General features: G+C 34.4%; 1 protein-coding gene across 5 annotated transcripts; it reads left to right on the top strand.

Moving 5' to 3' along the window:
- Positions 1-41: 41 nt before the first annotated feature.
- Positions 42-25,215, top strand: LOC100678577 (hydrocephalus-inducing protein homolog). 5 transcript variants are annotated; one of them, XM_031929528.1, is made up of 73 exons: positions 42-3,033; positions 3,107-3,295; positions 3,380-3,578; positions 3,647-3,785; positions 3,855-3,982; positions 4,049-4,250; positions 4,316-4,478; positions 4,550-4,674; positions 4,767-4,860; positions 4,942-5,165; positions 5,252-5,319; positions 5,399-5,613; positions 5,684-5,926; positions 6,001-6,128; positions 6,191-6,377; positions 6,462-6,700; positions 6,778-6,897; positions 6,968-7,048; positions 7,126-7,307; positions 7,380-7,618; positions 7,688-7,885; positions 7,959-8,004; positions 8,100-8,296; positions 8,369-8,578; positions 8,645-8,845; positions 8,906-9,152; positions 9,238-9,677; positions 9,748-9,887; positions 9,961-10,114; positions 10,183-10,400; positions 10,477-10,850; positions 10,929-11,099; positions 11,168-11,624; positions 11,691-11,881; positions 11,955-12,052; positions 12,121-12,229; positions 12,289-12,404; positions 12,631-12,681; positions 12,762-12,879; positions 12,949-13,044; positions 13,140-13,444; positions 13,513-13,613; positions 13,683-13,809; positions 13,884-13,991; positions 14,078-14,317; positions 14,387-14,610; positions 14,682-14,811; positions 14,873-15,009; positions 15,072-15,299; positions 15,377-15,680; positions 15,754-15,999; positions 16,074-16,398; positions 16,469-16,762; positions 16,829-17,076; positions 17,233-17,535; positions 17,625-18,055; positions 18,113-18,340; positions 18,401-18,702; positions 18,760-18,922; positions 19,002-19,197; positions 19,267-19,488; positions 19,569-19,738; positions 19,813-20,017; positions 20,090-20,649; positions 20,721-20,856; positions 20,936-21,226; positions 23,513-23,725; positions 23,799-23,897; positions 23,963-24,196; positions 24,277-24,501; positions 24,585-24,730; positions 24,802-24,982; positions 25,054-25,215. In XM_031929528.1, exons 1-73 carry the CDS (start codon positions 2,923-2,925, stop codon positions 25,198-25,200), a joined length of 14,577 nt encoding a protein of 4,858 aa, XP_031785388.1. In that variant the 5' UTR covers positions 42-2,922; the 3' UTR covers positions 25,201-25,215. The 5 variants fall into 5 exon arrangements, 4 of the variants coding, with proteins under 4 accessions (XP_031785388.1, XP_031785390.1, XP_031785387.1 ...); XM_031929530.1 differs by having other exon boundaries at positions 6,965-7,048; positions 11,958-12,052; XM_031929527.1 differs by having other exon boundaries at positions 6,965-7,048.
- Positions 25,216-26,750: the final 1,535 nt, after the last annotated feature.

Raw genomic sequence — 26,750 nt, 5'->3', positions numbered from 1 at the left:
GAAATAATTACTTACGCGTTCGGTGCCCTCTAGTCACGCAACATACATAATATTAAATTAAAGTAGAAGAAAATACATTGCGAGTACTACGCAAAAAAACACGACAAAAGCTCAAAAACGTGCGACTATAACGCAAGAGCTAACATACAATTGTCAATTGAAGATCGCAAAGAAAATTCAGCCAATTTCTTTCGATAGCAAGCATCGCCGTGAACCTGCTCCAACGGAATTCCGAAAATCTCTCGCGCAGCTAGGATGACAACGTCTTTTCCACTTCACGCACTCATCCCTATACACGTACATCTCCCTTTTCGGCGATAATTCACACTCCGCGCAATCCGCTTAGGCAGACGAACGACACAATGACATTAAAAGATCGGGAATGAAGAGCGATCGTCCTTCACACTGTCATCGACTTTCAGTTTTTATATACATATACGCGATGGCCCAACAGCACAATGCCTGCGCAGTGCACACACGAGGAGGGGCTATGGTGTACATCCAGTATACGCGCTATGCGCGTCACGGCATATGTCGCGCACTAACTGCTGTATCACAATCGACCCCCCAGCCTCCGACTGCAGTGATTGTTTCCAGTTTTTTTTCTGCTGCTGCTGCTGCGGGACGATTTTGCGTCTCAATTTGCGCGGGGCGGGAAATGCGTCAAATTCCCAGCTTTATAGTCGAATCACCTTGATGTAATCACCGCGAGAGATCGTCCCAACAAAGATCCGCCGCCGTACTCTCGAGCAGCGAATCTCGAGAGTCCAATATGAAAATCGAAACCCATCCGCATTCCTAGCCATCCCGAGCGTTCGACTCACGTGCGCGCCGATCAATAGCTAAAATATGCGCGAAATTCACAATCAGCAGCCCCTTATACGCACAGCGCGCCGCGCTGAATATCTCGCCGTCGAGGCGCACGTGGCTCGTCTCGGAGAGAACAACTCCGACAATACACACGGACGCACAGGGAGGGGGCGACAAGTCCATGCAAGCTAAAAAAAGGAGAGAAGAGAGCTCGTAAGCCTTGGGTAATTGCCGGCATCACGGGGAGCCCGCGCGACACGCGACTCTGCTGCAGCTGATTCTCCGCGTGACTACGTTTAATTACACGTCACGTACGCCTGATCTTGGTTGTTACATCGAGTCTTTCTTCCCGTTTTTATGCGCCGTCGCGCCGATTGCCGGCTGTTTTGACAGGCGAGATGTCGCTCGGAATGAGAGAACCCTTTGTCTTTGCCGGCCTTTTCCTTTTGATGTCCGCGACGACTACTTAATTTCATCGCGTTTCCAGTGTATTTTGAGACCCAGTTTACGAGGTTTACGTTTTTTCACTTTCTAGGCGATTTATGCCAAGAGCTCACATCCATCTTCCCTCGACGAGGGTGATAGCCTCGAAATAAACTATTTTCACGTTTCGTTTGTACGTTCAACTAAGAACTGCCACTATAAAACTTTCCGATGGTGTGTAGGTGCAGTCGAGGGCTTTCTCTCTCTCTCTCTCTCTCTCTCTCTCTCTCTCTCTCACTCTCTCTCTCTCACTCTCTCTCTCTCTCTCTCTCTCTTGCTCACCTAAGCTCGCCATTGTCGCCTCGTGCGCCGAATTATTAGAGCCACTCTCGGCATTCTCCCGCACGTTCCACTTTACGGTGTATGGACGGCGGTCTTGAGAGACGGTTTTATTGGCCCAGCCGTGGAAGACGCGGGGGGATATCCCCGGTGGAGGTGTAAATATACGACGGTTTGTGTCGGCACTAGTATAGCTCTGAAAAAAATAAGAGATGACAGGCGTGGGGTACTCGCTTTGAAGATTCGACAGAGAAATTTGGAAAGTTGATGGACACTCGGATGAAATATTGCGGTTGTATATGGACGGAGAGAAAGTGAAATTTGTAGCTGGCGCGTCTTGTGAAACTCGGAGTGTTTTCAGCGTACTTGTACACTGTCATTTGTAAACTTGAAAAACTTCTATAATTATAAAAAATTTGTATCGCAATACTTGCGATACATAGTGATTCAACTTGCATCACGAATACTATTCTTCTCTATTCACAATAAGACCTCTGTGTGTATGCGTACAAATATAGATACAACCGATTGAAAACAAATCTTACGCTGCTTCTCCGATAAAAACCATTATTTTTCATTCACGACTCTAAACTCGTGTTCGCCCGCAACCCTCGTCACCCGATTAAAAAAAAAACTCGAACTCCAATCCTGGCTCGCCAACACGCCCTCCGACAAAAGAGCCTCCATCTTCCGCGTTTCCCTTCAGCTCACTCCTTTCCTCATCGTCGCACGCGGCCTTCCAATTCCTAATGCGCTCACGCGCATACGTACGTGCCTGGCGCGCTGTTCAAACGTCGTGTCTGTTTGCAGACAGTAAATTACGCGCGACAATGCAACCCCTTTTCCCTTTGCGCGCGCATACATGCAGACGTGTGTTCGTACAGTCGCTGGATTATAAAACGGAGAGTGAGAGCGAAATACGAGGCCGGACTCGACGTACGGCTGCTCTTTTCTCCGCTGTAGCTGAGCTTTTGTGCGCGATATACTTATACATGTACACATCAGGGTTCAGCGCGCTTTTTCTTGCCGAAGGATTTTGGAGAGTTTTTAAAGCGATACGCGCTGGACTTTGCGCGAGAGATTACCGAGGGATCGCGATTTCAATGCGAATCTCTCTCTTGCTATAAAGTGCCAGACTGCAAAAACGTTAATGCGCACCTTTTGATCATTTTTCATGTTACACCGCGGTGACGTGATTAATTTTAGAAAATGAGTGTTTGACTGTAATATAGTTACGTCGCTCGCGATCAACTTCAGACACATGAGCGCTCTATCGTCGTGGAAGACATGTTACGTGTGACAGATTTGTTTTTCAAAAGTATAAAGAAAGAGATGCTCTGAATTACAATTATGGATTGCGAGTGTCAACCGGACGAAACCGTATCTTTAAAAAGACAACGTTCAAGAGGAAAGGATGCGATGGATGTGAAAAACAGAGAGAAAGACGATGTCAAGAATATGGTTTGATTTTATAACCAAAAATATTCACGGTTCAGTAAATAAATAAAATAGATAATTTTATTTCGCTTTCTAGGCCACTTACTCGCCATCGGAGTACATACAAAAGATGACGTTGAACCCAGAGAGTATAAGTTGCAACATCGATAAGTATAGAGAGATGGAATCTAATATATTTACATCTTCTCCGAGAATCGTCGTTTTTTCGAAATTCGAAATTGGAAATGTCTATAGAATAAGTCTGAGCATCTGTAACACGTCCCAAGTAATATTTAAAACAGTTTCGATACATCGTTGTTTTTGTAAAAGTCACACTTTGATGTACTATAAAGAAACGTAAAAATTACAGTATCCACACTACATAAAGCTACTGAAATCCGACGATGTATCCTTTAATGTCGTCTTCAAGGGATCAACTCTTAACGCAAGATTAGCGCCTGGAATGGCGCTTGTATACGACGTTGAATTTCGTCCCGACGAAAAACGAGATTACTCTCACGACATAACCTTCACAACTGACACTGAAACGTTTATCGTTCCAGTGATTGGTAAATAACTATTAATCTAAATATTCAAATTGGTTTCTCATTCGCTTAATGTAATAATTAAAAAACAGCCATCGGTCCACGAGCCCTTCTGTCATTTCCGGATGATCTCGATATGGAGCGAACTGCGGTGAAAATTAGCAAGACCAAGCCAGTTCTACTGCAAAATATTGGCGATGGATCCACAGGATTCAGTATTTTTCCCAACAAGTACATTGAATCATTGCATTAAAACGTAACACATTGAAAAATATTTCTTTTAAAAACGATTTTTCGTAGCCCCAGCTTTACGATAATGCCATCCAAAGGTTATTTGGAAATAGGCGAAGTGCAGCAAGTACAAATAAATTTCACACCATTGAACACGGGAATCTCCAATGGTTACATTTTTTTGAGATATGAACGTGGTAAGCATATATTGCAGTAAAAATAGGTACATATGCTAGTTCTTTAAATGTCATTATCAATTAAAGGAGACATTGTGCGGACTGTGATTTATGGAGAAGCTGAAAAGTGTGACGTTCGGGTGTTGAATGAACACGTTGAAATTGAAAACACTTTCTTAGGACTATCGAGACAAGTATCAATCGAGATTCAGAATAATAGTGACTACATTCTTTCGTACGAGTGGCTAAGATACAAAAGCATCGAAATAGATCTAAAAGAAAGAGAAAGGTAAGATGAACGTTCTGCAACTAGAATACGATTTAGAAAATACAATAATTAACGAATTTTTTTAGATGCAAAAATGCGATCGATCCAGCGAAAAGTTTGTTTTTAAGCGATGCAATTTCACAAAGTACACGTACTTTGATATCCCATCGAATTTACTCTGACAAAGCTGAACATCTTAAACATGCAAGTTTTGCTTTTGCCGACACACACTTCAGTCTCTTCGCAATGGTAAAGTTTAACTACAATTTGAAAGCATGCTCAAATGAAATAACTTCAAACTATTAACATATTTTTCATAGAAAGGTGAAATATGGCCACGAAACTCGACAAACGTTATCGTAACTTTTACGCCGAAAGAAGTAAAGAACCATCTTGCTGTTGCTTACTTAGAGATGAAAGGTCTGGAAAATCGCATTGCTGTTAGGTACGATATAAGCATCTTCTCTATTACTGCGGCATTGAAACGAATATTTCATTATAAATAAAACTTGTACTATTGTGCTACTGTAACTTTAGCTTGGCAGGCAAATGTATAGGACCTGCATTAGAACTTAATTTATTATCACTTGATGTTCAACAAGTCTACTTATGTTCTGATTATAATTATGAGGTATCTTACCAATTTTGCATCGTATACATTTCGAATTATATAAGTAAAACGTCTAAGCAAATATGTTTATCCTGCAATCAGATTGTGTGTAAAAATAATGGACCTATTCCTGGCACTCTCCAGCACGTGCAAAAAGATGCTTGTTTTGGAAGCAAGATTACTGTTGAACCGAGTGAAGTAGAAATTCATATCGATAAACTTAAATCTATGAATTTATCGTTTTGCTCTGATCGAACGGGAAACTTTGTTGAGCGCGTAGATTTTGTTATCAAAGAAAGTTCAGAAGTTCTATCATTCGTAATAAAGTACGTCCTTTTGTTAAAAATATAATGAAATAAAAATAACTCAAATTTTGTAAAATTAAAAGAAGCTTAACAAATATTTTTTACAGAGGAACAGTTATTTGTCCACTAGTTAGAGTTGACGACGTAAAAATCGATTTCCACACAGCTTCGATCGGTATATTATTATTATTATTTTTTTAAATAATATTTTCGTGAAACAATAAATTAACTAAAATGTTATGCATACAATGAAGGTTTTACAACGCAAAAGCAACTATGCTTTCGTAATTTGTCACACACGCCTATCGACTTCAATGTCAGAGTTATAGACGATGGTTACGAGGATCCAATGACTCACGAAGAGTTTGCTCGAACTCAGACAAAACCCGAATTCCCAACCTGTCCCCGTGAGTTTTTGATAAGTCCAAGCGAGGGAACTGTGAAGCCTCAAAAAGTGATTCGCATACGAGTAAGCGTTAAAAAATTGCCTTCGAAGTTCAACTTAATAGAGTAAGATTTAAAACATTACCTTTTTATAGTTGTTTTATACACCAAACGTAGTACGTTCTGAGGATGTTTTGATTCAAATCTGTCTATGCAGAAGCCCCAATGCTGAGCCACTTTTAATACCTGTATATTGCCGTGCGAAAACTGCCGCTTTTGAAATTGACCCACCAGAAATAAATATTCTATCTTGTTTTATCAATTTTCAATATTTTAAAAACCTTGTAATCAAGAACAGTTCTGACGTCGATGGTTATTTCTACATTGTACCTCAAGAAGTTAGACGATCTTCTGTATATTGTGATGTGATACAATGGTTTTACAAATCAACTGAAAATCTTTTTGCTTTTAGGTTGATATGTGTACAAGAGTATTATACTCTTTATCAACATATCAGGGATACTTAAAATCAGGCGAATCTAAAGAAATAATACTCACAGTAATTGTGAAAACTGTTGGACAACAAGAAATTACCTTAAGGTAAGATAATATCTACGAGTAATATCTATAAGATAAAAACTACGTTTATATTTTTGGATTAGGTTGCTAAGTCTTGGCCTTGAGACACAAAGTCCATGCTGTAAAGTCATCTGTAGCGGTCAAGGTCCACTAGTTTCCGTAGAACCTTCTCAATTACATTGGGGTGAAGTTCAACTTTTGCAGAAAAAATACTTAACTTTAGAGCTCATTAATGACTCCCCGATTTCTGCGGAATTTACTTCAGCATTTGTAAAAATTAAATATATAAAAATATAGTTTCAAAAGTGTTTATTTAAAATAGGGATTACATTAAAATTGTTTTATTTTTTTTAGAGCAAGAACAAGTCTGTTTGGGAAGTTGAACCAGTATCTGGGCAACTTGAGGCAAATGAATCGATAACACTAAATATATACATTTTATTAAGAGACAAAGGAAAGTATTTTGATCATTTGTACATAAATATCTTGAACGGAGAAAAAATTGACGTGAGCCTTTCGGCGATTGGCATTGGTACTTGCATAGTCTTCGATCCCGAAATACTTCCTGAATTTAATATGGGCTTCCTTTTTAGGTAATACCCTTATTCTAATTTAATTTATATCTTATAAATTGGAATCATTCAATCCAAGTTATTACGTGCCACTATAGCAAACAAGATATAAACCTTCCTCTGACCATAAAAAATGAAGGGAACAAGCATCATTACGTACTGTTGACGAATGTAGAAAAAGTTCGACAAGGAAAAAATCTAACAGAAGAGATGGACAGGTAAACAATTTTAACAATAAACCATTGATTAAATTATTCAAACTTGCGGTAATTTACTTATTTAAAGTAGAAAATTTAAAATCGAACCAAATATCATCGAATTACAACCCGGATTAGAAAAAGTTCTACAATGCAAAATACGTTGGAATGTGTAAGTAAACCTGAAGTGTTTCATCTTTGTTTTTCTGACAAACTTTTATATTTATCATAATATATTTGTACAACAAGAAATGAAAGTGTTTCGGAGAGATGGTATATTTACGCCACGATAGACGGTAAAGGAAAACGTGAACTTGTGGGGACTAGTATGTTCAAAGCCACATTTATAAAACCAAATGTAATTTTCAGTAAGAATGAACTTTCATTCAGATTAGATATAGGATACAACCACGAAATGTTGCAACAAGAAGGTAAACATCGACCCTACGTATATCCCTTCAAATTACATCGACATATATTAATGTTGATAATTTATTTAACAGATGAGCTTCAAATCACAAACCAATCTGGACGAAGTTTGAATGCACTTTTGACAATCGAACCCCCCTTTTTTATAATAGATAAGTGTAACTGCTGCACCGATAACTTAGATATCACTTTAAACAATGATGATCTTTTTACTTTAAAAGTATGTTTTCCTTTTGACATTGAAAATTCCGAGCTCCTACCACAAAAATATGACGGTTATATCAGGATTGAATATGATGAGCACAAACAAATTGTAAGCATAATCATACGATTAATATTTTCGAAATTAGTTTATCTCAATTGTATTCTTGAATTTTTACAGGACACAATTTTATGTAAAGCAGAAGTTAATTTTCCACACTTGGTTTTTATACCAAGTGACATTAATTTTTATTGCGTAGCTGGATATAGCGACGAAAAACGAGTAAAAGTGATTAACGATAGCCCATTGCCAGTATTCTATAAAATCAAATGGATAAAAGAAAGTTTTGCATATGAAAGTTTGTCTCCAGTGTCCGAGGTAAAAAACTTTTGTGATGATAAACTTAAGAAAAAATGTATTAATAAACTATATACTCTATACTCTATGACAGAAAGGATCTGAAGAACTGACACGTGATGAAAATTATTTAGATAACTGTAAGCAAATATTATAACTACTATTTAAAACTGATTTTTATAGTCTACCTTTCAAATATTCTTTTTTTTTATTGTAACAAAATTATTCCTTTTAGCAATTAGTTCGATTTCTTTACCAAAGTATAACAATAAACCAAATATTTTCGACATTATGAAAATGAATCATCGAAATTCTTCTGACATCGATGAATCTAGCAAATCTTGCGACACAGATAACTGCGAATGTGCAGAAGGTGAATCAGAAAAGAGTTCTTTTCAACACTCTATATTTTCGATCGAACTCTTGGATAGGGTATAATATCATTTTCTTAAATTAACAAATTGTATGTTCTACCTAATGAATATTTAAATTGTATTTAATCAGTTTTTGCAAATCACACCCGAAGAAGGGCAAATATCACCATACACAGAACAATCCATATACTTTTCATTCAATGGATATGAAAATATGAAAATGTCGGTACAGGCTATCTGCGAAATAACATGTGGATCTTCTCAGCTTTTGAATGTAACCGCTACTGCAGATATAGTCAGGTGTCAAGTAGAAGACTATAAGCTTGATTATGGACTTCAAGTGCGAATCTTATTAAAGATAATAAATAAATTAAAATAGATTTTTAATGCGAATCGATAATTTTAGTTATACTGCGAAACATCTGTTAGAGCTCTAAAAGTCATGAATCAGTGCATGATTCCTTTAAGTTGGAGCATTGAAGCAAGTACGGACCTCCTGCAAGTAATGGAAGCTCCTCAAATGCTTGAACCAGTCTCGGAAAATTTAATACTAATTGACCGCAAACCTTCAGCGCCGGGATTATATAACGAAAAACTATTTTTAGAGGTATGTTTCCGGTTGAATCTTATAAGAGGTGTTTGGAAAATAATGTTACAATATCTTTAGGTTACAAACTTGGAGCCATTTGTGATCGAAGCCAAATGGTTAGCGACTATACCACAAATATATCTTGACGTTTCTCGAAATGATGCGTTTGATAAATATCCCGTTGAATTTGGATACAACGCAGTGCAATTAGTGATGGCAGAGGGCTCATTACACGCAGAAGAACCAACAAGAGCTGATTGTTTTTCGTGTGATTCTGTCCATGATAATACTGAATTTACAGATTATGAAAAGTTGCAACTAACAGGTAAAAATTTTGTGCATTGAAGTTTATGTGATTTAAGTATGGCTCTCGATATTTTATTAAAAAATATTTTTTGACATGGTTATAGACGATAACTGGTACATAATTGCTAAAGATGAGAATTATCCCAGTCAAGTTGACATTGATATGGCTTTTGAGCGTGTAATTTTTAGAGATCATATGCAAATGAACGAAGATGGCTTAATAACATCAAATATCCATGCAAATAATGAGAGAAAATCTTATTTGTATGCTCCTTCTTACGTTGTGAACATGGGATTTGTAGTTGTGGATCAAACTACACAGATTTCAATTCCTTTGCGCAACTATGGATATGAAAAGGCTAAAGTAAAATTAAAAAGAGATGAGAAAAAGAAAAAAGTTACCAAATCTTGCTTTTATGTACAGTTTCAACAGAATGTTGAAATTTGTCAATGCGAAAACAGTACATTGAATGTAATATTTAGTCCGAAAAAAGATATGTTTAGTCAAAAAAGAACTGATGTTAGTCACAAATTTTACCTTGAGGTGTGGGAATATAAGTTAATTTTTTTAATTATTTTTGGATCCTCTTATTGGATGGTAATGAAAATTTCAGGTAAAATATGGGTTAACTATTCCTGTTCATATCGAAGCTGCAGCTGTTTATCCCTACGTGACTGTCGATGTAGAAACTTTGAATTTTGAAAAAGTTTTCATTGGCGATTGCAGAGAAATGAGCTTCCGTTTAAAGAACAAGTAACTGCCTTTAGATAAAGGTGATCGAATATATCTATCAAATTCGTTTTTATTTGATCATGCTCTTTTTCAGTGCATTAGTAGGATGTCAATGGAAATTATTTATAGAAGATACATCGAAAATTCCAGCCAAGTTTGCAGAAATGTTTTACGTAAAAAATGTAACTGGTGATCTGATTCCAGACGAAGAAACTATTGTTAAAGTTTATTTTAAACCCTATAGAAATGTAAGAGTTTATTTTTCAAGGTGAAAATTATAATTCAAATAATACTGATCAAAATAATTTACTTTTAGAGTATTCAAGCTAGAATCCTAATCATAAATGTGTTGAATACAAGCCAAGAATCTAAGTCGATAAAACTAATTGGCTGCGGACTGGAACGCAAACTGAAAATTAATAAAATGAATGTAAAATTTCCACCTGTACTTCCCAATGCTGTACTGGAAGAAGATCTGGCAATCGAAAATAATAATGTATATCCGATTGAAGTGTACTGGCAACACTTGACCAAGTAAACGATTTATCTAACTTATTATATTGCATATATTAATTTTATTTGAACTATACACAAAGGTTTGAAATAAAAGTTTTTCAGAAATAAACATGATCATAAGAGTATTGAAACATTACTATAAAAAAGATGAAATCCTGGTTCCTCAGAAAAGAACTAATGAAAGTATATTATCACCGATTCTTACCGACTTTTATAAAAATCTTATTTATGAGATGTCTTTAGACAATGAATTTAAAAACTTGATCAAGACTGACTTCTTCCTTAGTGAAATTCTTGACACTCCAAAAACAGAGAACGAATCGAGAGTTAAGAAAGCTAAAAAAGGAGAATCAATAAGAAATTTAAATAAATCAAGTAATAAACTGGATCTTACAAAACCTAATAACGCCAAAGTTGCGTTTGCTTTTTCAGATATTGATCCAAATGAAATTGAGAAACTTTTACATGGTAAATATAGAAAAAGATTATACTTATTTATTATATAATGTGTGATGATTTGAGAATAATAAATATGTTTTGGTTTAGGTTATATTAATAAATTGCAAAAAGATTTAAACTTTTTTGAAACAATGAAAGATCCATTGACTGATGTATATGAAGCTACTGATCGAGAAACAGCGATCAATACTACCGATACAGACACATCGAAAGTAGAAAAGAGTCTGATTATTATTTTTCATGGCGCCCCATACACAGGTATTACTTTTTAATAAAATACCAAGGAGATATACTAACTAGTTTATTAATTTTACTAAACCACACAGAATATCAAGAAACGGCTTGTCAGAGTGCAAAAATGTTGAATTTACCGCTCTTGAACTTAAATCAAATATTCTTGGGAGCCTTAGCTGTCTTGCAATCAGAAAGTGCAAAGAAACTTGCGGGTCAGATAGAGAATCGTTACAATGAATTAACTGCAAAGCTCGAGAAACTGAAAAACGCTGCAGTAGTTTCGAACAAACAAACGACAAACGTGTACGATAAAGTTGTACAAGTTTTAAAAAAACTTCCACCGCGAGAAAAAGTTGAAAGAATGGACATGTATACTAATTACGAACATAAAGTAGAAACAATAATTTTGATTTTAAGTGTAATTGAGTCCTTAGATTCTTCCGCTACCTCTAAGGGAAAAAGCAAGACCAACACTAAGAACACAACCGGTAAAAGTATAATTTTACCAGGCGTATCACATGATTTGTTTCGAGACATTTTGCGAGACTGGTACCTATTTGAAATACTTTTTAATTATATCTGGAAGAAATTGAATAACCGATATTTAAATCGTAGCATGTCCCAGCTGAAATTCAAGAATGGATACGTGTTACAAACACTGAATAATGAATTCATAAAAAATGAAGCCATTATTTTGAACATGTTACTGGAAGCAACCGGAAAATCCAAATTTTATTTATTCATTACATTTTATAATTCTTATGAACTGTATGAAAGACGATATGAAAAGCTACATCAAACCAATGGTAAGTTAGGGTTTGGAAAATATAGATATTATAAATAAAAAAATTTGAAAACTAATTACCAACATTTTGATAGTAGAGAGTAATCATGAAATGATTCAAACCTTGGGAAGTAGTAATGAAATAGTTGATGTTAAGAGTGACCAAGAAAAACCTAAACTCTCTAAAAAATCGGTGAATAGTTTAAGGTACCATATATTTTGTTATTATAATTTTATACTGATTTGATAAAATATTTTCAGAAAAAAATTAGCAAAAGATCCAGTTTTTTGGAGACTAGCGTGCCTGTTACGGACATGAATTTGGAAGAACCTGCTTTTGCGAAAGAAATTCAAAGCACTACCATCAGAAGTATTTTCACATAAACCATAAGTATTTTTGGTTTTAGTAAAACGAATATGATTTTTCAGAGACGCGATGTATAATACCGGAGTCTGACCAAATTATGAAAAAAATGAAAGATTATCATAACAACTTGAGTACACTTTTGGCAGTTATAAATGAATGGGAATCTGGAATGTTAAAAGTAAGTGTTTCTATCTTAGATTGATTTCGATTGATTTAGGCGTTCTACGTATGTAATAACTCCCATTTTGCGCACACTGTATCGAAAGAATATGTTCGATAAACGTGCGCAAATTGATTCTAGACTCGTGTGATTGTCGCACTCGCTTTACTTGGGCAACCAATCTCACACTCGTGTAAAATCAACCATTTCACTCACTCATATTAAAATATAATATACATTGCAGGTAAAGGATAAAAATTTCAAAGAAACAACGCAAATACGGATAAATGATTCAGTAATATAAATGCTTTGATTAATTTATTAACTGAAAAACGTACTTATAACTGAAATTTTTAATCGAAAAAATGTATTCAGTCTAGAGATACCTTCTTTGTTTGGCACATTCATTCCGACGATCCATGGGATAAGAAAATATACCAGGCAACTAATTTACAAATTATCTCAAACTTTAAGGATATTGCACTATACGCCTGTAATTATGAGGTTATTATTCTTTTATTGTTGTGCCATTATAGTCCTGACTCATATTATGTATTTTCAGCTAGCACTGATAAATTATCTGTACCATTGTTACCATCACGCACTTATACCATTCTGAAAGAATATGATCAGGCACTCTCTAAGTCATTAACCAACCGTACATTTATTTTCACTGCAAATATTTGTGATATTGCACTAGATTTTTGTTAATTATTTGTTTAATGCTTTATTGAATTGATTTATTTTTGATAGAAAATTTTATTTTGCTGCCGCAAACTACGGAACCCGCTACAGAACTTTCAAAAAAATCGTCCGAAACATCCATACTACAATTACCTAATACAGAAATCCGACAGAATCTTGAAGTACAAATGATTCTTCAGCCCCGTGAATCACGCAAGTTTAAGCTGAAGTTCAGTCCGATGGAAGTAGGGCAATTCAAAGAAGAGTTTGTATTAGGTTTGATTGACAACGCAGATACAATTTTTAAAATAAAAGTTGAGGGAATAGCTGATATTCCAAAATTATACATGACGCCAGATTTTGTTTTTGACAAGGTAAGAGTGCATCCATGGTTTTTTGATCTAGTATAATTTTTAAAGTTTTTATATATTTCACAATTTAGGTAAAAAGCACAAAAGTAAATGACCCAAATGAACCGACGTATTTTTTGGACACACGAATTTGTGATTTTGGAAATATATTGATTTCAAATACAGTAAAAAGGTCGATTTACTCATATTGCTTTTTAACGACAATTTTTAATGTTTTACAATTTAATATTTTATTTTATAGAATACACAAGAAAGTAACAAATATAAGATTAAAGAATATTTCAGCTGTTCCCGCTATGGTCTCCTTAACTTTAGAGAATGAAAACTTTGAAGACTTTGATATTCACCCCTGGGAAATAACAATTCAAGTATGCATAGTAATACTTATATTGATTTCAATATTTACGATGAAAATTGGAGATTCATATTTACTATTTTATAGCCGAACAAAATAGAGTCATTTGAAGTAGCAGCTTATGCATCAAAGCTTGGAGTAATTGATGACAATTTGATTGTATCTATTGAAAACAGTGAATACGAACAAATTCGAGTATGTACAAGCATATAGAGATTAAATAAAAATTGTTCATCTATACAAATTGTATATTATTATTAGTCTTATATACTATATTTTAGCTACAAAGCAACGGGGTCGAATTGAAGGTGGAAGTTGATCCAAGGCAAATAAATCTAGACAGAGTTCTACTATACAGAACAGAAAAACGGAATTTGACAATACGAAATGTATCGGAAATACCAATCAACTGGCGTTTATCTGCTGAACATACTAATTCGCGGATTCGATTGTCATCAACAGCTGGTAAAATCAAAACAAAAAGTAGTTGCGAAATTGAATTGCAGTACTACGCTGACAAAGTATGAAAAATCTTAGTTCGCATTTCACTTGTAATCTAAAGCAGGTACTTACGGTACACATTTTTTAAGGTCATACCAACGCATACAAAGTTTATCATTTGCGAAATATTTCTCAATGAGAAAGATCAAGATCCTATAGAAACTTATAATATAACAGTGACTGCACAAAATTACGAATTACTATTTGAGATCATTGCTAAAAATCCAATTTATTTTGACGCGATTCCAGTGGGTTCTATCAATAATGTATCTTTTGCTATCAAGAATTTAGGCGCATACGACATAAGATACGAGTAATACGATGTTGCTTATAGTAGTTATTTAAATAAATATTTGATACAATATTAATGGCTTTTTTTTTAAGAATTCAATTTCAAGATAAAGAAATATTGAAAAAGTTATGCGATGCTAAGACGCTTGCGATTCTCGAGCAAGATTTTAAAATTCAGCCTACTGCAGGACTTATTCAAACTAAAAAGCAGACAACAATAAATGTAAATTACGTATAACAATTTTATTGTGTTGAAATATTAATTCATGCAACTTTATTCATAGATAACTTATGCTCCCACCATTGAAACAACTTTAAAATCTTTCCCACTTTTTGAGTGTGAAATTATTGAACCGTACAGAGATGTTGGACTAGTTAATAAATGTATTGTAAATGTATCTGCAACTTCTTACTACACTAGGTGAGATGTACAAATTTCATTTATTAAATGATAGTGCGTAATAATTTAAATTTTTTACACAGGTTTTTTATTGAGCCGCAACCACAATTAAACTTTGGATCTCTGGCATTAAAAATGCAAAAAACAATGCAGATAAAAATAGAGAACACTGGAAAGTTTCCTCTCAAATTTTTAATAGTTAATCAATCCACACTTCGTACACCTCAAACGATTTCAGTTCAAAAACGTGACAGTAGACTTGTAAAAAAGGATAAAAGATCGCCAAAAAAAGAAAAGATCATAGCCAGACAGTATAATTACAATATTCTTACTCTAATAGACTAGTTAATGAGTTGTAATTCAAAACTTACAAAAATCCTTCATGTAGATCAACGAACATTTCCAATTATGCAACAAAATGGGGTCCATTTACTTTGGAAAAAACTCAAGGAGACTTAAAACCAGGACAATCTGATATATTGACTGTTAACTGCTGGTCGGATGCAATAGGTTACTTTGAAGAAAAAGCGACTTTCTTAATAGCAGATAGCTCACCATCAGAGGAGCACAAACGAGAGGTCTCCATGGTTGTTGATATTTGCGTAGCTGAAATTATCTTCAAGGATTACAATGAGATTTTTCCTGACAGCTATGTCGTTGAATCACTTGAAGACTCTGACTATCCCAACAAAGTAACAATAAAAATAAATTACCTGCGGAATTATCTAAATATTTAAAGTATTATTTATCCATTTCTGTTTACAGATTGATGCACATACAATTTTTGAAACTTTGAGCAAATGCTTGCATTTTTATCGTGTGTGCATTGGAAACATCCACACTATCTCAATTACTCTGCGAAATACTAATGTCGTACCTGGAAATGTTATTATAGAAACTACTTCAAATTCAACGTTTAAAAATATGTTTATGACCAATACCAATAAATTGACTATTCCACCGATGAGTAAACAAAGCTTCGTGCTTTCTTTTACACCGACTGTTTTAGGGGTAACGACATATCACAGTTACTTAAAGTACAAATTGCAAGAAAAAAAAACACCCTCACAACTACATTTTTTCAGAACTTTTCAAGTTTGCTAACCATGAAACTGGACTTACCATCTGATTTGGAACCACGAATATTTACGATTAATCTACATGGAGAGAGCTACGTACCTCAAATACGCTTAATCGATCCTGCTACTGAAAACAACGATATTTCAATGCTTGATTTTGGATTGACGATACTATCTGATGTACACGAAAAAGTTATCAAGATTAAAAATGCTGGACAAATAGCAGCTACGATTACAGTTAAAATTTTTGATGACCTACACGCAGTTTATGGCATCGCTATTGACCAAAATAAGAATAAATGGCCATGTGGTTGTTCTAACGACGAAAATGGTTTGTTTCAAAATTTTTTTCTTGTATTAAAAAATCGTTTATTGAGTATACAAATACGTTCACTTATCAGGTTCACAAGAAGTTACCTTACAACTTTTTCCTGGAGAAGTAGCAAACATAAGAATTCGCTTTGTTCCCATAGCCCCGAAAAAATATAAAAGTTGTTTAAAAATTATTATTGAAAATAATCCTTACGAAATCCTTGAAGTGAATTTGATGGGCGAAGGATTGGACACATCGATTGTTTTAGAAAATTTAGAATTTATAAACAGTGCCATATTGAAAAATGTTACAAAGACTGATTCTAGAGAAAGTTCGCATAAGCTTCGAAAGAAATCTTCAAAGCACAGCATTTCTGTATCCCGTAAGTTAACAATATTTGACGTATAGAAGCAAAAATACTTAAAAATTATATTCTTCATTGCTTTAGGTTCCACCTCAAAAATATTGACCACACAACTTTTAAGTTACAAACTTGATTACGGTACATGTTTTTTGAATCGCATGAGCAAGATAAACTTCAAAATAAGAAATAAAACCGAGGATCGCTACTTTAAATTCGAATGGAGTTCACATCAAAATCTAGTGTGTCTACCTGCAGCTGGGCATTTAGCACCTAACAGTTTCAAAGAGATGACAGCCATGTTTCTGGCATGGGAACCTCTATCGTTATCTCAAGTAAACCATATGATTAATATATATATATATATATATATATATATATATATATATATATATATATATATATATTAATGGTTATATATATATATATATATATATATATATATATATAACCATTTTATTCAAAATACTTCTTGTATTTCTATTTTTTAGGTGCTATTAGAATGCATCGTATGTGAAATTGCTTTCAATAACCCACCAGTCGAACCATCTTGGGACTCTAGACAGACGAACGTAAATTGGATAGAAAAAAATCCTTCATTAGAGGAATATGTAACATTCGAACAAGAGGATATTTTCGTAAGAAAAATTGTAGCTCAAACGCTCGAACCTGAATTTCAAGTTGTTCCAGAAACTACGCAGTCCATACAACTATTAGTCTCTGCAGTCGCCGACTATTCAGATTATTTTTGTAATGTTGAAATTATTAATTTCGACGATACACTTATGCTACAGGTGCAAAGATTATTCGAATCTCGCCCTTTAGTTGTCGTATTTTGCTATGACACATTATAATTAACTTATTTCAATTATATTATTTTCAGTCTAAAGAGTATAAATTTACGCTGAAAAATATAGGACTTGTTAATTTGGATTACTCATGGGAATTAACGATGGATGAACATTATCCGATTAGATTGGATTCGGTTACTGTCGATTCAACTTCAAGCATTAAATTAGGTTCAAACGAGAAAAGTGATTCCGCTAATGAGATTCCAACAATCAGCTACCGAGAATCAAAACAAAGATTACAAATAAAATCTAAAAATTTTGAAGAATCGTATGAGCCGTCTGATCTTTTCAGCAGTTCTGCTGGTTTGACAGATCGCAGCACAGACAGTTGGATAGAAGGTGAAAATTGGCCTTTTGAAGTAACACCTAAAACTGGCAGTCTTAGGCCCAACGAAGTAGTGGAATGCACTCTTAAATTTTTACCTGTAGACGTTTTCGAATACAAAGCTTATCTTCGATGCAAGTAAGTTTAGCTTTAATATTATAATAACATGAATCTGATATTTCTTTCTCGTTTTAGAATAGAAAATTTGAATCCTAACAAAGCAGTTCCAAACATTGTTATTACAGCAAAAAGTTTGCTTCCCTATTGTCACTTTGAAATAGAAGATAGTGATTATTTAACGAAAGATAGAAGAGATATTACACTTCCAGGACCTCCTGGCTACAGTCTCGTTGATCCTGAGACAAGAAATAATATAAGAGTTGTAGAGTTTAAAATGATGGGCACTAGAAAATGCCATACAAGGTTTGTTTTTTTCACAACTCACAAAAAGTTACTAACTCATTTGGAATCTTTTGATTACAGGAGCATTTATTTAATTAACCCAACATGTGAAGATTATTGTTACTGCTGGTCTAGCCTATCAAACCATATGCAAAATCAACCCATATTTCAGTGCTTGCCACAAACTGGTCTAGCCGAAAAAGGCAAACGATGTAAAATTTCATTTTCTCATATTGCTGAAAAAAACGGACTATTTGAATCATTTTGGCAGTTTGAGATAAAGAAGTACAACCTAAAAACTCTTTTTCTTATCGTGACAAATGTTATTGAGCCTTCCATTGAGTGTCTGACTAAAATAATAAAAATGGAACCTTCTGCATTAGGTAAATATTTTACACGTACCTTTTTTAGCCGTTGTTTTGAATATATTTGTTTTGTAGGTGAAAGCAAAATTTCGACTTTTGAAATAATAAATAAGGAAGACTGCCCATTGCATTTTGATATCCTCCCTGATAGTCTATATTCAGAAAATGGAAGGCTTCAGACAGTTAGTGTGTGCCCTATGTCTGGTATTTTACAACCTCATTCAGCACAAACATTCAAGTAAATCTAGCTTATTAATGTTAATTTTTTAAAATAATATCAACAGTTTGCCTATGATAATACATCGATTTTTATGTAGCGTCGAATACAAATCATCTTTGATCGGAGAACATAGTTTCGATTTACAATGCAAAATCGAAAATCTGAGTAAACTTCTAAAGATTTTTATCAACGTTCAGGTAGTAAAACTATCATCCAAATTAATATATATCGATGACGATGATAAAGAAATCGAAATGATTGAAAGTTGCGATAATTTCATCAATATTGGACAGGTGAGATGTTTCAAAATTAAAAAAGAGAATAGTTCTAAATCTAATCATTTTTTATATTTTAAAACGCAGTTATTCTTGCGCGAACCGAACAAAATTAAGTTTAAAATAATCAACAATGGACAACTAGATTTTGATTACTCGTGGACGTTAAAAAATCCCTATTATGACAAATGTAAAATTGCTTTCTCTGAAGACAACGGAACAGTTGAACATAATTCGATTAATACTTGTTATATCGAAATGATTTTTTTGGAGAAAACGAATACCTGCAATTATTCTACTATATTGAATGTAAGTTTTTTTTTAATCTCTATATAATTACGATTTCATGATATTCAAGCAGGGTTAGTAAATTAAACTTATTATAACAGATCAAATACGGTCTAACATATCGTTTGAAGCTAAATATATCGAGCAAAAAGCTTCCGATGGAATTCAGTTTTTCTCGCTATGATTTTGGACCTTGTTACATTCAAACACAAAGGGGATATTATTATACAACAGAACTTAACATTAAAAATAATCAAAAACTCCCATGCAGGTAAATATTTCATTTTTTTTTTTTTTCGAAACTCGAGGAAGTGTATTCTAATGTATCAAACTTGGAATTATTAGTATCAAGTGTAATTTCGAAGATAAACCTCACTTGAAACTAGATTTGAGTCAATTGCCATATACGATACCAGCTAATGATTCTTGTAAAATTATTATTAATTTCCAACCTATGGAAGAAACAGTTTACAAAGACAAAATACCATTATTGATAAAAGAAATTACACAAAAGGAAATACTTATCCAGGGGGAAGGTGTACCATACAAGGTGAAATTTCAATTTAAATATTCAACTTTGTAAATATAGTATAATCGTTTTATTTATAAGTGAATTATGCAGATTCGTCTGAAGGATCCACGTGAGGCCTTGATAGATTTTGGTACAATCACAGTTGGCAAATCTTCAAGTCGTAAAATTCATTTACTAAACGAGGGCCGCTTACCGGCCAAAGTGAAAGTAATTTTGAAAAAATATTCCCTAGAAAATACACGTGAAATAGAAGAACAGTTCAAAAAGGATATAGAGACAAACTACTTACAACCACATAATTCATTTTCTACTCATCTTTCGTCCGATTATCAAACAGTTTCTAATACGATGAAAAGCTCGGAAATTGCAGAGTTCATCGAAATTTTGCCAGCAACACTACGGGATTTAAAACCTAATAAAGAAATGGAAGTCACAATTAAATGCAGAGCTATAAAAAGAATCCAATCTCTAGCAGCTAGTTTAGGCTTAGTAGTCGACAATTTTAGTTTCCACTTGGCACTGGTAAAAGCTAATTGTGTCAAGGCTAATTTATATTTAAGTAGAACGTACATATCTTTTGGTACAATTTTCGAGGGCTGTACCACACAAGAAAAGCTGGTTCTAATCAATGACGGTGACATAAGCATGGGGTAAAGTGATTTTCACTAAAAAAATAATTATAATCATCAAAAACTACATAATTAAGCATAAATATTTTTAGATTTATCTGGGAAACAGAAAAAATAAAGCCTCACTTTGAAATCACACCAGTTAGTGGTTATTGTTCCGCAGGTAGTGAAATAACTTTTACTTGTACTTTTAAACCAAGTTACCCGACAAGTTGTATCAAATCGGAGGTATTAAAAACTTTTATTTCTTTAGTTGAAAATAAAATATTGTTGTTAGAAACTGTTTCTATAAAATACCGAGTTTCAGGCTACGTTAGAAATTCAGAAACATAAAAATGTAACACTGACCATCACTGGAGATTGTCGCCGAATACCAGAATCGACGAACATTATTGCTTTTACTGCAGAGATCGGCCAATCGAAAGTAAAACAAATAGAAATTCAGAATGATTCTGATCGACCCTGGACCTTAACACCACTACTTTTAGGAGAACATTTTACAACGGATAGGAATTTGTTTATAGATTCAAAAACCAATAGTTTATTTAGTATTACATATAAACCTCTACAAAAATCAGTGCGGAAACATATTGATAAGGTACGTCTATTTATTTATTTATTTATTTATTAAACCAAGATGATAGCTTACATAGTATACCTTAAGAATACGCATACCAGCAAGCCTTGTAGAGGTAAACTAAGTTATCTGTGTACAAGCTTGGTATATAACAGAAGAATAAAAGACTTAAAACTAGTACTTAAGACTAAAGATAGTTACATTATCAAAATCATTTCAACAACAATAAACACTCATTACATTTCTTTTCTTAGAATTTAACAAATTTAACAATTTAAAACTATCTGGAAAACTAAGTATTGGTTTTGATCCAATACTTAATTTTACGTTTTGCCGCGGTTTTGCTTATATCTAACTCCTTGAGCTCATTTGGTAGTGCATTGTAAATTATAACAGCATTATTATAACTGTTTTTATCACTGACTCGTTTTTTGCTCTTAGGTATAATTAAACTTTTCTTTCGAGTAATACTTGTAGACATTTGGAATTGAGTTTTGAGATCTTGATAATGGATTTTAAGGGATTCGAAATTAAATACTTGCTCTAGATTTAATGGACTATCTTGTATACTAAAAGTATTTTTGTTGATAATCTTGAGAATTTTTCTCTGTAAACTTGTAATAAATCACGGTTATTTCTATATGCACCACCCCAGGCTACTATTCCATAGCTAATTATACTGTGGAAGAAAGCATAATATATCATTCTTAAAGTTTCTGTTAACATAGTGTGTGATAGTTTGTGAAAAATATAGACTAGATACTTTGTCTTTTTTAATATATATTCCATGTGTTTATCCCATTTCAGATTGTAGTCAATGATAATTCCCAAGTATTTGTAATACTCAACTCTAGCTATCTTTCTATTTTGAATTCTTACATCAATAAGTTTCGGTACACTATCGCAATAGCTTCCAAATGTCATACAAACTGTTTTATCCACATTCAAAGATAACTTATTTACCGCTAACCATTTGTATATCACAGTAAGAAACTCATTCATACTTTTTTGCGCCTCTATCCATGTATTGCCTGTTGCTATAATTGCAGTATCATCTGCGTACGATAGAATTGATTCTAGTGGAATCTCCTTTAGTATATCATTTATATATATAATAAATAGAAGTGGACCCAGTATCGTACCCTGTGGAACACCCATACTTATTAGTAAACTATCACTTTGACACCGTCAATTTTAACAGCTTGATATCTGTTATTCAAATAGCTTCTAAGGAGATCCAATGCCTGACCTCTAATACCAATACAATACAGTTTATTTAATAATAACTTGTGGTCAACTGTATCAAAAGCTTTAGCCAAGTCGAGAAAAGTGACTATTGTTGGTATCGTTTTATCTACATTATTGTACAAAATTTGTGTGATATAGTTTAAAGCATTTTTTGAGCCAATATTTTTCATAAAACCAAATTGGTGTTTTGATATTATGTTATTTTTTTTGGATAAAATCAAATAGCCTGTTAAAGATTATTCTTTCAAAAATTTTAGCAACATTGGATATAAGTGAGATGGGCCTATAATTGGTAATGTTATGTTTTTCCCCTGATTTATATATCGGAATGATTTCGGCTTTTTTTAGTGCATCGGGCCATATAGCTTTTTCAGTTCACAAATTAAAAATATGCGTTAATGGTACCGCAATATAATTACTAATCACATTCAAGGACTTAGCTTTTATTTTGTCCACACCACCATTTTTTATTTATTTATATTTGTGGGTTTTAAAAAGATTGAGTTATCAATATTATCCAGTAGTCTGTTTTCAGTATTATTGGGTTGCACGATACCATTACTCAATTTTTGGCCGATTTCACAAAAAAACTTATTCAGGTTACTCGCTATCTCAACTTTCTCTGTAACTTTAATATCGTTTATCTTTATACAACTTATGGTTTCATTAGACTTTTTTTACCCAGTTTATTGTTTATAATTTCCCATAGTTTTTTGGGGTGATTTGCATTTTTTTCGACTATTCTTTTATCATATCTAATTTTGGCGTCTTTGATAACTTTCTCTAAAATTTTGCAATAGGTCTTGTATTCAGTTTTAAGTTGCTCATTATTTATATCCAACTTCCATAAGTTATACAAAAATTCTTTGGTTTCGCACGATTTAATTATCGCATCAGTGATCCAATTTTTCCTTCCCACCTGTCTAATCCTTTTTTGATTCATTTTGGATAACTCGATACATTGTTTAATCTCAGACAACAACTTATCTGTTGCTAAATTAGGATTATTATAACAAAGCTTTTCTTAAATTTGCTCAACAATATAAAACCTCTGCTTAGGGAAAGTTAATTATTGTATTACCGGATGGAAGACAACCAATAGTTTACGATTTAAGTGGTATCCCTTCTGCAGCGGCCGAAGCATCAGAGAAGCGTACTAGAAAAATACCAGCTAAAAGAAAATTTGTTGAAACCTTTGTTGTCTACAACAATAGCAATAAACAACAAACTTTCAACTGCAGAGTCGAAGAATTATTATATGATAAAAGCATTGTAATTTTTGCTATTCAGTATAGTTCGCAAAAGTTGTGATAACATTTTAACTGATTTTCATAATTAATTTTAGATTACACATAAGCTTGATCAAATAGATGTAAATTCTAACAGCCGATCTAGCTACGAGTATTCATTTTTATTTGATAGTGAAGGACGCTACATTTATAAGGTAAAATTTTCTATATATAATTTATTATATAGAAAATTTAATTAAGTTTATCTTCAATCGTTTAGGTAACAATGGACGATAGCAATGGAAATATTCGATTCTACGACTTAGAATTCACAGTAACGATACCTGAAATAGCAAAGATCATAAAACTTACAACTTACGTACGCTGTCCAGTGCTCTACAATTTAAAAATAGAAAATCCGTCAAAATTAAAAGAAGCGAAATACGACATAAACAATAATAACGAGGATATCATAGTTCATGGACTACCGACAACTCTAGCACCTTCCACTTTTGTACTTTTATACTTGAAAAATATGTCCGTTTTCAATTCCTTGAAGTATCTGACTGATCGAATGTTTCTAACTTTTTACAGGTAAACGTACAAATAGAGTACCTACCACTAATCGCATGCGAAACAAATACGATACTCGAAATCACGACAGAAGTTTTTGGAAGTACATTTTATGAACTTCATTTAACCGCAAAGGCAATGCCCCCAGAAAAAACAACTCACGTTAAATCGGTTCTGGGAAGTTCTGTCAACTTTGGACTCCGATTGAAGAACTATAGCAGAAGACCCTGTCAATTTGATATCTCGGTAATACATCATAACAAGACTATTGACTTGCAAAAACAAACGTATACTTACGACTTACTAACAATAAAAACTGTCTATTCAAGGTTGACAAAACTGCGTTAAGCTGTTCAAAGTCCATATCAATTCCACCAAATCAAACATACGCGATAGAAGCGCGATTTGAGCCAGACTGCCTCGAGACCATTAACGCAACCATCGTAGCAACTTCGCTTACAGCTGGTGAATTCGTGTAAGTCTTACTAAAATACTTTTTGAAAAATAGTATCAAGTTGCCTAAAAAAAATGAAATAATTCTTCAAGTTTTCCCATTGTGGGCCTATGCACCCCTCCTCAACCTCGGGGTCCATTCGAAATCACTACGAAAAGTCCGACTATTTTGAGCTTTAAGAATGTTTTTAACGAGAAGAAAGCTTTTGAATTCACCGTGGATAATCCGAATTTCGCGATCAACAGTTCTGCTGCAACGATCGAATCGAAAGAGGTATAATGATAAGAGCGTTATATGAAATATCCAAAGTTCGTAAATATAAATTTGTTTTTATCCAATCACAGGAAGAAAATATCCTCGTGTCACTGCAAGACACTCCGAGAAGCAGAAACAGCGTGATTGCCGGAAAATTGACAATCACGAGTACAGACGAATCTTTATCCGGTGTCAAATGGATTTATTATTTAAAAGGGGTTATAGCTAACGAATAAAAAAATCTAATCTTACGCGTTCTGCAAAGCCATTCCACTCTCCCAACGAAATTCTAGAGAGCACAACCGAGAAATTTCGCGGAAGGCGAGGCTTTGCAAGCGGCCATTCCAGAGGGGTTACTATGCGGCACACAGCATTCCGAAGGGGCTGGGAAGACGTGATCGATACGAGACACTCAGCTCTCTCTCTCTCTCTCTCTCTCTCTCTCTCTCTCTCTCTCTCTCTCTCTCTCCCTCTCTATCTCCAGCTGCTGCTCATCTCCATGACGACGCGCCGAACCGACGATGGCCACCCCGGAGATTCGTGGACCTGCAGTCGCGTGTGGTACATCGTTTTGGAGCTAGTGTATTGGAAGCGGTCGATGCCTCTTCGGTGTTGAAATTTGCTTTGCAAGAAAGGTAGGGGTGGCGGCAGTAACGTTAAAGGAAAGGTATATGAAAGAGGGGGCAAAGGCGAAGGTGGCTTCCAGATTTGGAGTTTCAAGAATTCATGAAGTAGTTCATATAACACTTTTTAAAGCTTTCGAAAAAAGCTCACGGAGAAATAGGATCCGTCACCCTGACCATGTCCCAGTATACTCTTATCGTTTGATGTGGAAAATTGTCTACAATTATTTAGCTTAGCCTCATTTGTTTGCTGCATTTAAAACTTTCGGGGACAACTCAACTCATTTAGAATCGATCTTCAAGACGTTTCCCATACAGCATCCTGGACTTTATGATTTAATCATTACGCGCCAGCACATACTTATACCAACACACAATACCTCCCTGAACTAAATCATTAGCGCGCGCTCGCGTTTGCGCGTGACGGGTCGGCCGAGCGACGTCTAAAAAGACCCAACATCTCGACCCGTATACATATAAATACAAGCTGCAACTATACGCAGTCGCGCAGCGAGAGAAATCAAAAGAGAAAAACGGCTTTGAATCACAGCCGGGGGCTCGCAGGCGTCGAAGCGAGTTAACGTCGAATAAATCAAAATAAAGGCGCGTGCGAGCCGCGTCGACCCGGAAAAGAAGAGAGAGAGAGAGAGAGAGAGAGAGAGAGAGAGAGAGAGAGAGAGAGAGCAATCGAATGGGGCGACTGTACTTACGGAGAAGCATCGGACTGTGCGCGGATGGGGTGAGAGAGCCAGAGGAGAGAATGAAAAGAGTTACCTGCGAGCCTTTTTCTCACTCCCGTGGAGCCCGTCGGGACACGAGATTTGGGTCTGTGAATCGCACTGCACAATGTACGATAGTGAATACGTTTCCAACAACAATAACTTTGTCACGTGCATAACCAGTAATTGAAGAGATTGTAAAAACAATTATGATGATTATTGACAGGTAAGCTGCCATTATCGCAATTTTTGCCCAAAGTGAACATACGTTACGGCTAAACACATTTAAATGTGAAGAGGATTCGGTCAAACAATTATACAAAATATAGAGGTTCTTAAAAAATATCCTGCCTCTGTCGCCTAAAATCGTGTCCACACAGCCCAAAAGGGGGAGATCGCGACTGACAGAGCCGTCGGGCGATTGAGGCATTACCGGCCCGATAA

This window comes from Nasonia vitripennis, chromosome 4 (assembly GCF_009193385.2).
Source record: "Nasonia vitripennis strain AsymCx chromosome 4, Nvit_psr_1.1, whole genome shotgun sequence".
NCBI classification, from domain to species: domain Eukaryota; kingdom Metazoa; phylum Arthropoda; class Insecta; order Hymenoptera; family Pteromalidae; genus Nasonia; species Nasonia vitripennis.
Note: the sequence above shows the minus strand (reverse complement) of the source record. Positions and strands in the feature narration are given on the sequence as shown.

Excerpts from the sequence above, each read along its gene's own strand:
- LOC100678577 (XM_031929527.1), top strand. The coding sequence starts at position 2,923 with ATGGATTGCGAGTGTCAACCGGACGAAACCGTATCTTTAAAAAGACAA. Across the intron at positions 6,378-6,461 it reads CGGAATTTACTTCAGCATTT|AGCAAGAACAAGTCTGTTTG; the intron begins GTAAAAATTAAA and ends TATTTTTTTTAG. Across the intron at positions 18,056-18,112 it reads AAAGCTTATCTTCGATGCAA|AATAGAAAATTTGAATCCTA; the intron begins GTAAGTTTAGCT and ends TTCTCGTTTTAG.